At 41.8% G+C, this 18,548-nt stretch overlaps 1 protein-coding gene across 1 annotated transcript in view; it reads left to right on the top strand.

The window, feature by feature from the left end:
• LOC124616790 (gamma-tubulin complex component 6) overlaps positions 1 to 18,548 on the top strand; it is a 254,299-nt gene that overhangs the window by 191,106 nt on the left and 44,645 nt on the right. The window contains exons 13-14 of the mRNA XM_047145205.1: positions 420 to 1,802; positions 11,944 to 12,053. Of these exons, the coding sequence (XP_047001161.1) occupies positions 420 to 1,802; positions 11,944 to 12,053 (1,493 nt within the window). The remainder of the gene's footprint in view (positions 1 to 419; positions 1,803 to 11,943; positions 12,054 to 18,548) is intronic.

The raw sequence follows: 18,548 nt of genomic DNA on the forward strand, positions 1-18,548 counted from the left end.
AATAAATAGTTAGTTTCAAACCTGTAAATGATCATCATACAGCCATGTAAGTATCTTTTCTTAAGAAGAGTTTGCAGCTTCCATTTAACTGACATTTTGCACATATCATTTAATGTGTATATTATTTATGGAAGATGTGTCTATAGGCTTAAAACTGTATTTCTGTTTGATCAATTCTTCTCGGGTTATCAGCTGAGTTGCGGCATCTTGTGTCATACCCAGCATCTTCTGGCGATGTCAGATGGGTATGAAACTCATTGAAATGTTGTGACAGGATGATACCACCACTCGGTTGATAACCAGAGAAGAACTTCATCAGTGGAATACGATGAGAAAGATGCAATTGCATGTATTTCTGTTTATCAAATCATGTCATTTGTAATGCAATTTTATTTGCACAATTTGCCTTTATATTTCAGGGAGAAGATAATTATGTTCTATGAAGAGCAGTCAAAAGCAGCAGACAGGAAAAAGTTCCGAGCAGAGTGGTGCATGAGAAGAATGAAACTGAATGAGAAGCGGAAGAAATTTTTATCAGATGAGTCTTTGTACCCAGCATTAACACAGGAAGAGGACACTAAACAGCACATGTGCACTGATCTTAATCCCGATGGAGTAAAAAACCATTTAGAGACTCCAGATCAAACAAATAATAATGTAAAAAACATTGACACTGAGAAGTTAGTGCCAGCTTATTCCACAACCATTACCAGGAATGTGGAAAGAATTGAGAATGGCGGCATAGATAACTCAGAAAAGCCCATATGTGTAGATAATGTTTCTTTAGAAAGCAATGCAGACAAGCAAGAAATGTCAGATGCCCAGAAGAATCGTCTCAAAGTTCTACAGAGCGAATTTGGCATTTCGCTCTCTCTTCCTAGTAATGTTACAAATCAGCAGAAAGATTGCAAAGACTTAGTGACTGATGCAGAACGTAACAGATTCAAAATGATGTGGAGTGAATATGATATTATTACAGGCAATAACAATATAACATCACTGTATAACAAGACTCCAGAAATGTGGAATATGACTGGAGATTCGGACCATGTCACTGCTTATAGTGAATCATGTGCCATCACTGATAAAATAAATCATAATTTTATAGACACAAATGTAGAGTTTAGTGGTGATACTACATTGGTGACTTCTGGAGATGTAATTAGATATGATGGCGTCAACAATATTTTGGCACCAGAATATGAAACCGAATTATCACCCACAAAAGGAATGAGTCTTTTAGCTGTTTCATCCCCAGTTGGTGTACAAAACTCCAGCCACATTATGGTGGAAAAAAGCAATGAAAATAGTAGTTTGACATCACAAGAAAATGGGATAGCAGTAGCAGTGGAACTGCCAGCCAGTTCAGATCAGTTAACAAGTAACTCTGGACAAGAAAACCAGAATGTTGTAAAATGCTTTCAAGGGGAGGCATCAGTTTCCCAGGCTTCATTCACCGGTGTTTTGAAGAATGATGATAACACCAACGCATCATCTTTTCTCAGCAAAACTCCTGCAGAGTTTATGAAGTTGAATGGAATGGGGGAACCAGTCAGTGACAAGCCAGTATACTATGGCTTAAGTGTTTTTAATGCTGTGCATCCTTCATGGACATTTGAAATGCCATCTGAAGCACCATTTCCCATAAGGGATATTACAGATCGCTTCTTTCATGGTTGTTTAAATCAAGAAAGTGTACATTACAAACCAGAGACTGAGACACTCGAAACTGAAGCTCTTCAGCGCTCAGTACTATTACCACTGTACATACACAGCAAGTTGGTTAATGGTGCTCTCCTTCAGTAAGTATTTCATTCATTGTGGGATGTACTACAGTTTTAATATATTCAGTACTACTGAATTTTCCTGCTCTTTTAATATGGGACTATTTTCTCTCTATTAAAAACGTCTTTGTACTGGAGAACATTGTAATTCTGGGAAACATATGAATGAAGAACACAAGATTTCACGCACAATTGTGTGCAATATGCCTTACTTCTTAATATTTCAATTTAAAGACAGAACAAACATGACAAAAATATTAAAATGTATGAGGGCTGTTCATTTATTAAGGTCCGACCAGTTATGCAATGGAAACCACTGTGAAAATGTGATGAAGCTGTGCACAGATTTGTTGGGCTGTGTCTCTAGTATGGCTTTGCACAGATGTGTTGGACTGTCTCTCTAGCATGCCCGCTGATCATGTCATGTCACTCTTTTCAGTTGTGAGTGCACAGTGAACATGTAAAGATGCATAGGAATAGTGTCTCCTGCCAAGTATGAGTGCCTGTTGAGAGATTTTTCCTACTTTATGCAGCCCACATAATGTAACTGTCGTGCATTTCCTTATTAATGACAATTTTCAGCCACACACTACAGAAGCAGTGAAGATGCTTCTGCAATGTTTTCGATGAGAAATGTTTAATCACTCACCATGCAGCCCAGACTTGGCTCCCTCTGAGTTTCATCTCTGTTCACATGAACTGCTGGCTATGAAGACAGCATTTTAGCACAGACAATGTGCTGCAGATTAGCATAGAGAATTGGAGAAAGCATAGGTGACTGCCTTGTACAACAAGAATATTAGAAAGTTGACACAACGCTATGGAAACTATGTTAATGCATGAGAGACAGAGAGACAAAGCTGGCAACATTAAACATCATCTGTCCAAAAAGTTCTGAGACTGATTTTATTCCTGGTGTATAAGCAATGTCAGTGCAATAAGTATGGTGGCAGCATGAACTAACAACTATAGACAGCAACTCACTGAGCCCAGCCTTAGTGGCCAGAGACAGAGGTCACATGTGTAAGTTGTGCTCGTGTGGATATGTGTGTTTCCTACTTTAGAAGAAGGCCTTTTGGCCAAAGGTCTAATGTAGAGCAGTCTTTTTGTTGTGTTGTTGTGACTGAACAACTCTTCTATATGGTGAGTGACAGGGTATCCTTATCATAATGCTGTCATTACTTCATCCTGGATTTCCATTATTTAAAGTTCGTACCATCTTGTACTAAACCATGTGAGAGACATTGCATCACCAATGATCAGTGATGTACCCTACATTAATTACTACAACCTTCTGCCATAGTAGTAGAACAGATACAGCTTATGTCTTCACCACCATCCTTTGGACCAAACAATATACATCTTATTAGCAAATACAGTGCATCTACATGATGCAGGAAACCTATCCAACATAGAGTCCATTTGTTACAAACTCTGCTGCCTCAACTAACAGCAGATGACCCAACAACTTACACAACACACAGTCACAGCTTAATACTCCATTCCTGCATCTGTTCATACTTATATGCTGACTTAAATCAAATTTAAAACCAGTATATATTTTAACATATCTGCTAGTAATCATTACCTTCATGAGACACATTGCATTCAAACTTTAAATCTGGTTCTGAACAGTCATTACAGATTAAATATTTTTCATAATTGTATGTATGGTCATCACAGACTTTATTAAATTCACAAAGACACAAACATTCTTTTTAGTGTTCTACTGTATTTCCCATAAAGCTAGGCGCAGCACTGATAGATTCAACTTCTTCCTGTCTTTTTTGTTTGCTAGGTTCTTGTTCAGGTTCCTCCCAACTAGTTAAAGGGTTTGGGGCACAAATTACTTCACCAGGTCCTTTATTTTGTTCTGACATTTCTATCTGTTCTCACTTCTCTGAGATTTGATTAATTAATGTCTTATGTTCATCATGTACTCCATTAAACTGGTTACCCTCTCTGTTTCTTACTGAGTTGCACAGTTAATTTAATTAAGTCTGTAACTTTGTAGTAAATTTAATATTGGTGTTTCTACATTAGAAATTTTATTTGCTTTTTACCTCCTTTCCTTGTATTTTTTAAATCTGTAATACTATTAGACACCTCATCTAATTTCTTTAATTTTTCTGCTTGTTCTTTCATAGAGGACATTAATTATTCCCTTTTGCATGTGGTAACAGACATACAGTGTAGACAACAATATATTCACTTAGCAGCACTTATATAATATTACACTGTTCTAACACCAATGTCTCCAACCATTGAAATACACTCCTGGAAATTGAAATAAGAACACCGTGAATTCATTGTCCCAGGAAGGGGAAACTTTATTGACACATTCCTGGGGTCAGATACATCACATGATCACACTGACAGAACCACAGGCACATAGACACAGGCAACAGAGCATGCACAATGTCGGCACTAGTACAGTGTATATCCACCTTTCGCAGCAATGCAGGCTGCTATTCTCCCATGGAGACGATCGTAGAGATGCTGGATGTAGTCCTGTGGAACGGCTTGCCATGCCATTTCCACCTGGCGCCTCTGTTGGACCAGCGTTCGTGCTGGACGTGCAGACCGCGTGAGACGACGCTTCATCCAGTCCCAAACATGCTCAATGGGGGACAGATCCGGAGATCTTGCTGGCCAGGGTAGTTGACTTACACCTTCTAGAGCACGTTGGGTGGCACGGGGTACATGCGGACGTGCATTGTCCTGTTGGAACAGCAAGTTCCCTTGCCGGTATAGGAATGGTAGAACGATGGGTTCGATGACGGTTTGGATGTACCGTGCACTATTCAGTGTCCCCTCGACGATCACCAGTGGTGTACGGCCAGTGTAGGAGATCGCTCCCCACACCATGATGCCGGGTGTTGGCCCTGTGTGCCTCGGTCGTATGCAGTCCTGATTGTGGCGCTCACCTGCACGGCGCCAAACACGCATACGACCATCATTGGCACCAAGGCAGAAGCGACTCTCATCGCTGAAGACGACACGTCTCCATTCGTCCCTCCATTCACGCCTGTCGCGACACCACTGGAGGCGGGCAGCACGATGTTGGGGCGTGAGCGGAAGACGGCCTAACGGTGTGCGGGACCGTAGCCCAGCTTCATGGAGACGGTTGCGAATGGTCCTCGCCGATACCCCAGGAGCAACAGTGTCCCTAATTTGCTGGGAAGTGGCGGTGCGGTCCCCTACGGCACTGCGTAGGATCCTACGGTCTTGGCGTGCATCCGTGCGTCGCTGCGGTCCGGTCCCAGGTCGACGGGCACGTGCACCTTCCGCCGACCACTGGCGACAACATCGATGTACTGTGGAGACCTCACGCCCCACGTGTTGATCAATTCGGCGGTACGTCCACCCGGCCTCCCGCATGCCCACTATACGCCCTTGCTCAAAGTCCGTCAACTGCACATACGGTTCACGTCCACGCTGTCGCGACATGCTACCAGTGTTAAAGACTGCGATGGAGCTCCGTATGCCACGGCAAACTGGCTGACACTGACGGCGGCGGTGCACAAATGCTGCGCAGCTAGCGCCATTCGATGGCCAACACCGCGGTTCCTGGTGTGTCCGCTGTGCCGTGCGTGTGATCATTGCTTGTACAGCCCTCTCGTAGTGTCCGGAGCAAGTATGGTGGGTCTGACACACCGGTGTCAATGTGTTCTTTTTTCCATTTCCAGGAGTGTGTGTTCCAAGAACTTTTTTTACACAATATACTAGTACCAAATAGAATTCTGAAATCAGTACAATGTACTGCTCATGTAATTTGTCATACAGGTAGCTGCACCACACTGTTGACGCCTCGTCTGTAGGTGAAGTAATGTAGTGACACACCTCTGTACAGTAGTTGTGCAGTCATCTGACTGGTTACTGCACTGTGAATTAAAGATTCATTGTTGTTGTTTCTGTTGGTCACCAACGAGATACCATTGGAAGCCACTCTGCACTTGTAGCCTCAAAATCGCCACACTAAATTCTTCTTTGTTGTTGACAAATTCATTGTTGTTGTGTCTGTTGGTCACCGACGAGATACCATCGGAAGCTGCTCCGCACTTGTAGCCTCAAAATCACCTCACGAAATTCTTATGTGTTGTTGACAAAATGTTTCTTTACTCACATATCAAAAGTTACTTAAACATGCAGATATTTTTTGCTATTGACCTCATTTCTAGGGTTAGCTAAAAAGTTGTCTTTTGTGACAATTCACATGTCTTTGGTTTTAACCAATGTTGACTTATATCTTCTGCAGTGTTTACTTTGTTTGCTCTGGGCAATTTCATATTTTCTACCATTATTTATTAAAAATTCTTATTTCTGCAACAACTCTCTTCTTTTGCACCTCTTATTCATGTCCTGCACTTAGTGCACCAAAATGCGGGGTTATGTGGTTGGTTTGTAATTGTACCTCATGTATGTTCTGTCACCCTGATGTGCTTCTGTCAACTTTACCTAATATTTAATTTCCAGTTGCTATACTTGAAGTTAATTCCTTTAGTGGTCCTGTTACACAGTGCCACAGAACTGTACCATTGGACTTCTTCACCTTGTTGCAGATCAAACCCTCCGCCACACACCGTCAGGTGGCTTGCGGAGTATGGATGTAGATGTAGATGTAGATGTAGATATCTGTTCGAGCAACTGAATGACATAAATAGCTTAATGGTAATTCTTCTGTGTTTTTGTATACAGCTTCAATTACAGTGATGGGCGAATAGATCTCTCTCACTATGTAGCTCATGATAGACTATTACATGCATATGCCTTGCTTTGATATTAGCAATGAGAAGAAAAACAGTTCCTATAATGATTCTTCAGTTGTTTTATGATTGTTTACATTCTTGCATGCATCTTTTTGTGCCTTGATCTCCAAAGCACTGCCAAGCTGTGACATCTAAAGAGTAAGGCCTCTACCACAGCAGGTGGAGAGGTTTATCTGCCACTACGCCTTGTCAGTGTCTGGAGCTGATGTGACTTACATAAAACTAGATTGTGCACAGTGGGGCATTCTACACTTAACAACTACCTGAACTGTGTTTTCACTTCTCATGAACATCTTTCATTGGCCTAAGAGGATGAAAGTGGAACTTATTTTTCCGAAGAGCACAATGTTACACCACAGTAGTAATCAGCAACAAACCACCCTCAATGTGTGATGATATGTTTTTGGATATGAGAGAGGAAATGACCATTTAAACATATTACGCCCGCATCTCGTGGTCGTGCGGTAGCGTTCTCGCTTCCCACGCCCGGGTTCCCGGGTTCGATTCCCGGCGGGGTCAGGGATTTTCTCTGCCTCGTGATGGCTGGGTGTTGTGTGCTGTCCTTAGGTTAGTTAGGTTTAAGTAGTTCTAAGTTCTAGGGGACTTATGACCACAGCAGTTGAGTCCCATAGTGCTCAGAGCCATTTAAACATATTACTAAAACTTTTAAACTTATTGGGTAAGTTCTTCATGGGTTCATCTTTTGTGGAAACCTGAACATCCCATAAAGCTACCATCTTTTTAAATTCAAATATGCTTCATGAAATCTCACAGTGACACTTTGCATCCCCTATATATTTGCAGACATTCTGTATCTTGTAATGATCTACTCCATTTTAAAATTCATTATTGCAAGAAGGATGGAAGGAAATGCATGGGGCTATACCAAAGAAGATGTTTAGCAGTTGATCCAGGGTTACTGGGAACTTAATTTCATTTTGTTTCAGCCAATCAAGTTTGCCTAAGCACATTGAGACTAATTTTGTCTTAAGGTCAAATTGTGCACCCAGAATTCAATGTTCTGCTTCAAAATATTGCTACTACATCTTGAGATGAAAGAGACAAAGAAACTGTGGAAAATGTGAATCAGCGGTGTCATAAACATCATATTTGAATTGTCAGACATGTGGTTGGTTTGTTGACAAACTGGCCCAGAGGTGAACTTACCTAGTTCTCCTGAGCATAAAAATGTATTCAGAATCTAGACGTGAAAGACATATCAATGCCAAGGTCACTAAGTCACACAAAGCACTGCAGCCTTCTGCATTTCTCATTAGTACCCTTAGTCTTGAAGATACTACATAAATCGATGTAGCAGTACAGTTACAGTTGCCAAAACTCACCACAAATACATTGGTTGCTTGTGAAAGTGTGAAATATAACTTATAAATACATATACTCCCATTATCTTTACACCTTTCTTCTTTTAATCATTTCAGAATTTCCTGAATTGTAGAACAGAGGGAGGTGAAATACAGTCAGTAAATGATTCCCATATTTTTGTGTAAGTTATATAGAGTCCGAAGTTCTATGCAGGAACTAAAGCTCTCAAGGGAAGGGCAGATCCGAGTAATACCTTTATTTACAAGAAACCCATTTTCATTTTACTGACATTCTTATTCTAAAGGACCTTTATCTTCACCGTAAAGATTAAATCAGTACTGATAGGACAGTGTTTTACACCTGTTCCTTATGTTAATTCATCAGAAGCTTTGCATTGTTATTGAACTGCAAACAAAAAACTTCTCTTCTTTCAAGATGTCTGTGACCTTGCTATGGGAAGGCAGAAGGGGTGAGGGCTGAAAGTCTACTAGTGGGTACATTGCTACCTTCCATTCATCATTGTAGCCTTCCATCTGCAATTCATTGTCTCACTGATGAGATGTCAATTGAAACTTATTAACAGTTTTGTTGTTTTATGGCTGTACAACACAACAAAAGCAGTCCTAAATCAGCTTTAATAACTCAAAAGATTCCACTTGTGTTGTGGAGCATCTAGCAACACATTGACATACACAGCTCTGATTCTTAAATTTGTGCTCACATGAGGTGATTTTACCAAAAAGTAAGCAGAATCTGGACCAAAAATCAATTCATATATTCCTTTTCTATTTGATTAGTTTTACTGTTGTAGTTGTATTCTGCTTGTGTCTGTATATGTGTGGATGGATACGTGTGTGTGTGCGAGTGTATACCCGTCCTTTTTTCCCCCTAAGGTAAGTCTTTCCGCTCCCGGGATTGGAATGACTCCTTACCCTCTCCCTTAAAACCCACATCCTTTCGTCTTTCCCTCTCCTTCCCTCTTTCCTGATGAGGCAACAGTTTGTTGCGAAAGCTTGAATTTTGTGTGTTTGTTTGTGTGTCTGTCGACCTGCCAGCACTTTCATTTGGTAAGTCACATCATCTTTGTTTTTAGATATATATTTCCTACGTGGAATGTTTCCCTCTATTATAACCTTATCTTTTAATGAGTTTTACTTGCAAATCTCCCTCATCAAATCTTGTGAGTGTTTGGGTCCTTGCTCTATCTTACGATTGCTCTTATTATTTGTATTTCATTGTATGTTATTAAACAGCCTTCCTTCACTTGTTTTATTCATGTAATTTTGGGTGAAGGTTTGAATTTATGTAACTGTTCCATGACATTTATTCTGTTTATCTGTCATTTTGCATGTACGTCTGTCTTATCAATGCTATCTTCTACATAACTGTAAATTTATGTTCTTCACTCATTTTGTTATTCACATTTTGTAAAGGTTTAGTTTTGAAGACTACATTTCTTATGAAAAATAATAGAATTGTTTCTGCTTTTGTTGCTATGTGGCACTACTTTTGTATTTATCACCGTCCTCTGATGGCTTCAGTTGTCTTCGTGGTTATCACATTGTAGCTAGTCAGTTAGTTTGCCATGACAGCTTTGTTTGTTACATGCTGTCTTTACATATCTGATCACCAAGATGTTCACAGTGTATATTTCAGGTGCTTAATTTTTGATGATACTTGTAGTTTCTTACTCTTGGATATTATGTGTATTACATTTGCTGTGTATTTTAGGTTTGCAGACAATGTGAAGATGGGTTCTACCCAAAATGCATCAGATAAAGCCATTGGTTTATCAGCTGGTGGTGTCTTATTTAATGACCAATACAGCAATTGTGCAGTACTCCTATTGACTGGAAACTTGAGGTTGGAGACTTGCCCACACTGTGAAGCAGAACAGACAGCAATCTGTAGACAATATGATGGCAAAGTACAATGCAAGTGCAGGCACAAGTGTTTCAGAGCATACCATTCATGAAACATTGAATATGGCCCCCACGGCAGCTGGCCCCTGCCTGTACGTTGATCCAATGACATTCTGAATTACCATTGCAGTGAGGCGATGGCCATGTGCAGATACACAGTGGTTCAGATAAACAGTGGCTCAAAATATGCACAGCACCATGGACACAGGCCAATGGTATCAGTATTATGCAATGGAAGACATTCACCTGGACATTCAAGGGACATGTGGTAGTAATCAAAGGCGCCATCGCGGCTGCAGACCACATGAATCTTAATTGCAGAGCACCTGCACCCCTTCTGTCATCTTCTAACAGAATAACTGTCCATGTCATGAGACCAGAATAATGCTACATAGGATTGAGGAGCATTATAATGTACTTACGTTGATGTCTTGGCCATTGAATTTGCTTGATCTGAACCTGATGGAAAATATGTGGGTTACCAGCAACACTTCTGCAAACCACCAGTCCATAATTTACAGGAATTGTGTGACCTGTGCATAGACATCTGGTTCCTCATTCCTCCAGAAACCTAGCAAGGACATGTTGAAACCAAACTACTCAGAATCGCTGCTTTGTTATGTTCTAAAGGTGGACCAACACTTCATTTAGCATGCTTTCATAATATTTTGTTTCATCATTATCTCTGTATAAAGTAGTTCCTGTAATTATCAGAATGAAAACATTACCACAAATCATAATTTGTTGTAAGTTTACTTAACAGACATGGCCTTTTAATGACTTAACTCATTCCAAATCCCTGAGAGCTCTCCGTGATGATGGGATTTACAAAACACATTGTTTAAATTGCTGAATGAATAGTTCCAAGTGATTTTCAACCTTCAGCATTTATTAGTACTGTTGGTCTTGAGTATGAAGAACTTTTAGCTTTGATAACTCATTATCTTTCAAATTACGTATTACTAAAATAGAAAGAAACATTCCACATGGGAAAAATATATTAAATGTGGCTCTCCAGCAGGGATACGACTTCCTCAAATCCTGCCCCGAAATGAGATCCATCCTTCATGAAATCCTCCCCACTCCACCAAGAATGTCTTTCCGCCGTCCACCTAACCTTCGTAACCTCTTGGTTCATCCCTATGAAATCCCCAAACCACCTTCCCTACCCTCTGGCTCCTACCCTTGTAACTGCCCCTGGTGTAAAACCTGTCCCATGCACCCTCCCACCACCACCTACTCCACTCCTGTAACCCGGAAGGTGTACACGATCAAAGGCGGAGCCACGTGTGAAAGCACCCACGTGATTTACCAACTGACCTGCCTACACTGTGACGCTTTCTATGTGTGAACGACCAGCAACAAACTGTCCATTCACATGAATGGACACAGGCAGACAGTGTTTGTTGGTAATGAGGATCACCCTGTGGCTAAACATGCCTTGGTGCACGCCCAGCACATCCTGGCACAGTGTTACACCGTCCGGGTTATCTGGATACTTCCCACTAACACCAACCTATCAGAACTCCGGAGATGGGAACTTGCCCTTCAATATATCCTCTCTACCGTTATCCACCAGGCCTCAACCTCTGCTAATTTCAAGTTGCCGCCACTCATACCTCACCTGTCATTCAACATCATCTTTGCCTCAGCACTTCCGCCTCGACTGACATCTCTGCCAAAACTCTTTGCCTTTAAATATGTCTGCTTGTGTCTGTATATGTGTGGATGGATATGTATGTGTGTGTTAGTGTATACCTGTCCTTTTTTTCCCCAAGGTAAGTCTTTCCGCTCCCGAGATTGGAATGACTCCTTACCTTCTCCCTTAAAATCCACATCCTTTCGTCTTTCCCTCTCCTTCCCTCTTTCCTGACGAAGCAACTGTTGGTTGCGAAAGCTTGAAATTTTGTGTGTGTGTTTGTGTGTTTTTTTATTGTGTCTATCTACCAGCGCTTTCCCGTTTGGTAAGTCATGGAATCTCTGTTTTTAATAAATTACATATTACCATATATTTGAATGTATACCTTTACTTTCACCTCTGTTAATGAGAGACAGAATTCTTGTCATATTTATGTGCCCATGTATTAGACAGAATTCTTGTCATGTTTATGTGCCCATGTATTACTGTGCTTCATATTTTTCCAGGTTCTTTTTACAAGATGAATCTTTGTTGAGCCATCTAGAAAGTCTAAGAAACTATTTTCTCCTGCAAGATGGTGAATTCTCTCAACTTCTCTGTACTCAGTTATTCCAAGGTATGTTATTCTCTGATATATGATATGAAGAACAAGTTAATTTGAAATGTAATGTTAGATGAATTATATAAGTATATTCAAAAAACTTTTCTGATACATGTAGGTAGAGCAAATTTTGCATATCAGATGGTGACAGGGGGAGCTAGACACAAGAACCAGAGGTTCCTTCATGTATAAGATGGAAAGTAGGGTCAGAATGACTCACTAAATCAGAAATTAATTTAAGAACCCACTCTCAGCATCCCAGCCAAGGGTGACGGAGCAATGCTCGATGAGAGAGAGAAATTCCTCATTATTGTCCTTCATTGCTGTTTTGAGAACACATTGTTAAGTTCTTTTCTCATTTTAATTGTTCCTGTCTATACTTTTAAACTGGTCTCACTGTCATTTTTTACTAATACTTGTTTCTCCCAAGTGTGAACATTAAGAGACGAAAATCAACTTTAACATGTTATGTGAATCAGAAAATAAACAGCAGAAATTAAATTAAATCAATAATCCATGAGGATTGCGACATCAACATGATGTGTGACGATGTGGCAGTAATTATAATTACAAAGTTTCTGGGTGGAACAATGAAACTAGGATGAAATACTGAACAAAAACCAATTGAACCTAAATGAAACTGATGAGAAAACAAAAATTGCTGTATTAATAATGCTATTGTGCTTTCATCAGTTCAGAAGTTCTGTGATTAAATATGAGTCCGTATTTTATATCAAAGCATAGATTATTGAAAATCAGGTGCCTCTGGCAGTGTGTGGTAAAATGGGCATCTTGTGAATCTGTCACATTCTAGCAAATATTTCATTGTCTCCCTATACTGATAACTCAGTGTATACATTTTTATACTTGGGTATCATAAAAACTATTGGAGTGTTGTGGATGCTAATTCAAAGAATCTGGTGGATTTTTGTGTAACCTGAGTGTTGCCATACAACAAGGTTCCCAGTTTCTTGAACGGGTAATGAAGTCAAGCAGCCTGAAAAATGCTGAAATTTGAAATTTTCTTTAATGTTACCAGCCCAGCATATTCTTACTAAATTGTGATTCATTCTTCCACAGAAATAAAATGCTTTCATATCATATAAATGAAGTAATTTGTTGCCTCAGTCATTACAGAAGTGATGAATCAGTTGCAACATTGAAAGCTGCAACACCTATTGCCAAAGGATGTGTGACTTTGATAGCTTATTCTGTGACATTGAATTCACAGTCAATAAACAAGTGACAGCTGTGTCACACAATTCTGCTGAAGGAAATGTACCACAGTATGGCAGTTGCAATAAATATGCATACCTGATTTTGTTGACGACTAATTTTGTGAAAAATAGTCTGCCAAAACTGGTAGTCAATAAAGAAAATTTGTGTTCTTGATGTAAGATTTTTATCCACACATTTTAAATCAGCAGATCACATGTCTCCCCATTCATAATGTCAAAAAACGACATATTTTTGTGAAATTCCCATTTATCAGCCACAGTTAATGCATATTCGGGGGAAAAAAAAAATGCTGAATACTGAAGGGCTTCATTATCATTGTTCGTAACTTCACTGAGATAACAAAAATATTGAACCAAAGAATATATATTTAGAAAACTGGGAATAAACAGTCAAGAGATGTCAAAAATATAACTGTACTTCGCTACAATGGGACCTTTCTGCTTCCATTGCTGCCACATTGATTCACCATCCTGTGCCACCCAGCCTCCCTGTCTTAAGTGTGAGATGAATGGTGGGGTCTGCCTCTGTGGTGTTTGCTCTTGCAAAGTTGTTTGTTGAGATGCTGGGGGAAGCAAACCTGGTGTTGTTTTTTTCAGAGCCATAGGTGCTCTATGTTATCTCTTGGTTGAAGGCTTGGGAATCATCAGAGAGCATAATAGGTTTTCCATTTTGTATGTGTGTGTCTCTGTGTAATACCCCCTAAGACCCCAAATATGATGACCACAATAAAAGCACTCCATCTTCAGGCCACGAGTGGCCTACCGGGACCATCCGACCGACGTGTCATCCTCAGAGGAGGATGCGGATAGGAGGGGCGTGGGGTCAGCACACCGCTCTCCCGGTCGCTATGATGGTATTCTTGACCGAACTCGCTACTATTCGGTCGAGTAGCTCCTCAATTGGCATCACGAGGCTGAGTGCACCCCGAAAAATGGCAACAGCGCATGGCGGCCTGGACGGTCACCCATCCAAGTGCCGACCACGCCCGACAGCGCATAACTTCGGTAATCTCACGGGAACCGGTGTATCCACTGCGGCAAGGCCGTTGCCGATGACCACAATGGTGGCTTGATAATGCCCAATCAGAGCTACTATGAGTACACTATTTGAAATCCTTGCGGATAAAAGTTGAGCAAGTTACATCTCACGTCTCTGGGAGTGTTCCCAATCAAAATATCTGTTGTTGTAACTGTTTGTGAGTGATAAACTTTGCCATTGAGTTGGTCCCTGTAGTCATAGACATCACATCTTTGATGAAATCAACTGGGATGTAGATATTCTGCCATATACTATTTCTGCAACAGATGTGCCAGTGTCAGACTTGCAAGCAGTGTGTAAGTCCAGTAAAACTAATGGTGGGGTCTGTGTCCATTTGTCCTCATGGCATATTACAGCTGCCTTCAAGGCCTTATCCATTACTTTGTGGGTGATAGCTGGTAGTTTTATGGTGGTACAACTCACACAGCTTGGCTAGTTTTTGGAACAGAATTGACTCAAACTGTCTACATCTATCAGTTCTTCCATGTATTGAACACCAAAATGTGCTATCCATGTGCTGAAAAAGGTCTTTGCCATTGTCTCGGCTGAAATATCAATGGTAGGATCAATGTCTGCCCTACGTGTAAACAGGCAGCAGAATCCCTCTGATGGCTATTGTGACCCTACCAAGTCAACTAGACCGAGCGCGGTGGCGCAGTGGTTAGCACACTGGACTCGCATTCGGGAGGACGATGGTTCAATCCCGCGTACGGCCATCATGATTTAGGTTTTCCGTGATTTCCTTAAATCGCTCCAGGCAAATGCCTGGATGGTTCCTTTGAAAGGGCACGACCGACTTCCTTCCCCATCCTTCCCTAATCTGATGAGACCAATGACCTCACTGTTTGGTCTCTTCCACCAAACAACCCATCCCCCAAGTCAACACATGCTTGCACAAATCTTTCACACCTGTTGGGAAATGTCCCCAAAAGGGAGGGGGGGGGGGGGGGTTGGACATGATGTTCCACTTTATTCCTGTGACTATGTCTTACGGTGTTTGTTTATGTCAGGCCACAAAAAATGCTGTGCCAGTATACACACCATGTTTTTTATATCTGGATGTGTCAGACCATGAACACTCCAAAATGCTTGCCTGGGATAGGTTGTGGGTACAAAATGGCGGTGTCTTCCTCTAGAGATGTTGTACCAAATTTTCAGCTTGAATTTAGTTGCCATATTTACACTAGTTGGAGACCAGTTGTCCTATTTGAGAGGAAATCTTACAACTGTGTGTCATTGCCTTGCACAGTCACTAACTCATGAAAATTAATGCTTTGTTGTACACTGTTTACACCTGAAAGGTAATGTGCAGAAAAGTTCTGTGGCACTGATGTATACTGTGTCAGTCATCAATTGTGCTATAAATTATGTTTCCCTGTATTGCCTAGGAAAATTGTATTTGCTGCATTGCTTGAAAATAGATGTTAGGGATTTGCGATCATTGAATATAGTGAAATCCTTAGTGTCCAGAAGTACCTCATTGATGGCTTCAAAAGCTACTAGCAACTTGCAGTCATACACTCTCCATTCTGCCTCCCCGTCTGCCCGTGCACTCAGTTTGCCGACAAAATGCAATGTACTGCCAAACAGAGTTAAGGTATTGTTGAAAAACTTCACATATTATTGTTTGACTGTCATCTGCCACAACAGTCAAAGAATCAGGGTGTGATAAAAGTGTCACATTGACAACACTTATTCTTGGTATGTAGTAGAAGGTAGTGCTTGCTGTGTAGGCTGCACCTTTCCCAGTAATGCAGAAATTTCTGATGCTATAACCAAACATTCCAAAACGCTACTTTTTTTGTCCTAGTACACACTTCCTGTTATTGAAGGTTACACCATAGTCACTGAAGCATTGGAAAACCTGCCTCAAATGTTCTCCATGTTCGCTTGATGTTCTGGAAAAAAATCAGTACATCGTAAAACAGAAGTATAGCCCATGCAAAACTTTCTCAGTAAACTGTTGCTACATCTGGACTGAGCATCTAAACCCAAAAACAGTCTGCATCTACATGACTAATTGCAATCCACACTTAAGTGCTTGGCAAAGGGTTCATTGAACAAGCTTTCTGTACCGTTTCAGTATGCAGGAAAAATGAACACTTAAATTTTTATTGTGTGCTCTCTGATTTCTCATATTTTATTACAATAATCATTTTTCCCTACTTAGATTGGTGTCAACAAAATATTTTTTCATTTGGAGGAGAAAGTTGGTGATTGAAATTTCATGAAACGATCTTGTAACAATGAAAAACACCCTTGTTTTGATTATTGTTGTTCCAATTCACATGTCCTTCCCATGACAGTCACTCCCTATTTCATGTTAATACAAAACAGGCTGCCTTCTCTGAACTTTGTTAATGTCCTCTGTCAGTTGCATCTGATAGGCATCCCATACTGCACAGCAGTATTCTGGAAGAGGACGGACAAGTATAGTGTAGGCAGTTTTTTTAATAGACCTGTTGCATCTTCTAAGTGTTCTGGCGATAGAATGCCATCTTTAGTTCACCTTCCCCACAAAATCATTTATGTGATGGTTGCAGTTTAAGTTGTTCATAATAGTAATCCCTAAAATTTTAGTTGACTTGACGGCCTTTAGAATTGTGTGATCTATTGTGTAACCAAAATTAACAGATTCCTTTTAGTACTCATGTGGATGACCTCACACTTTTCATCATTAGTCATTTGGTTTTGATCTTCTGATGACACTACTGAATGATAAATGACAGCATCCTCTGCAAACAATCTAAGAGGGCTGTTCATATTGTCCCCTGAATCATTTATATACACTCCTGGAAATGGAAAAAAGAACACATTGACACCGGTGTGTCAGACCCACCATACTTGCTCCGGACACTGCAAGAGGGCTGTACAAGCAATGATCACATGCACGGCACAGCGGACACACCAGGAACCGCGGTGTTGCCCGTCGAATGGCGCTAGCTGCGCAGCATTTGTGCACCGCCGCCGTCAGTGTCAGCCAGTTTGCCGTGGCATACGGAGCTCCACCGCAGTCTTTAACACTGGTAGCATGCCGCGACAGCGTGGACGTGAACCGTATGTGCAGTTGACGGACTTTGAGCGAGGGCGTATAGTGGGCATGCGGGAGGCCGGGTGGACGTACCGCCGAATTGCTCAACACGTGGGGCGTGAGGTCTCCACAGTACATCGATGTTGTCGCCAGTGGTCGGCGGAAGGTGCACGTGCTCGTCGACCTGGGACCGGACCGCAGCGACACACGGATGCACGCCAAGACCGTAGGATCCTACGCAGTGCCGTAGGGGACCGCACCGCCACTTCCCAGCAAATTAGGGACACTGTTGCTCCTGGGGTATCGGCGAGGACCATTCGCAACCGTCTCCATGAAGCTGGGCTACGGTCCCGCACACCGTTAGGCCGTCTTCCGCTCACGCCCCCACATCGTGCAGCCCGCCTCCAGTGGTGTTGCGACAGGCGTGAGTGGAGGGACGAATGGAGACGTGTTGTCTTCAGCGATGAGAGTCGCTTCTGCCTTGGTGCCAATGATGGTCGTATGCGTGTTTGGCGCCGTGCAGGTGAGCGCCACAATCAGGACTGCATACGACCGAGGCACACAGGGCCAACACCCGGCATCATGGTGTGGGGAGTGATCTCCTACACTGGCCGTACACCACTGGTGATCGTCGAGGGGACACTGAATAGTGCACGGTACATCCAAACCGTCATCGAACCCATCGTTCTACCATTCCTAGACCGGCAAGGGAACGTGCTGTTCCAACAGGACAATGCACGTCCGCATGTATCCCGTGCCACCCAACGTGCTCTAGAAGGTGTAAGTCAACTACCCTGGCCAGCAAGATCTCCGGATCTGTCCCCCATTGAGCATGTTTGGGACTGGATGAAGCGTCGTCTCACTTGGGACTGGATGAAGCGTCGTCTCACGCGGTCTGCACGTCCAGCACGAACGCTGGTCCAACTGAAGCGCCAGGTGGAAATGGCATGGCAAGCCGTCCCACAGGACTACATCCAGCATCTCTACGATCGTCTCCATGGGAGAATAGCAGCCTGCATTGCTGCGAAAGGTGGATATACACTGTACTAGTGCCGACATTGTGCATGCTCTGTTGCCTGTGTCTATGTGCCTGTGGTTCTGTCAGTGTGATCATGTGATGTATCTGACCCCAGGAATGTGTCAATAAAGTTTCCCCTTCCTGGGACAATGAATTCACGGTGTTCTTATTTCAATTTCCAGGA

Source organism: Schistocerca americana, chromosome 5 (assembly GCF_021461395.2).
Source record: "Schistocerca americana isolate TAMUIC-IGC-003095 chromosome 5, iqSchAmer2.1, whole genome shotgun sequence".
NCBI lineage: Eukaryota > Metazoa > Arthropoda > Insecta > Orthoptera > Acrididae > Schistocerca > Schistocerca americana.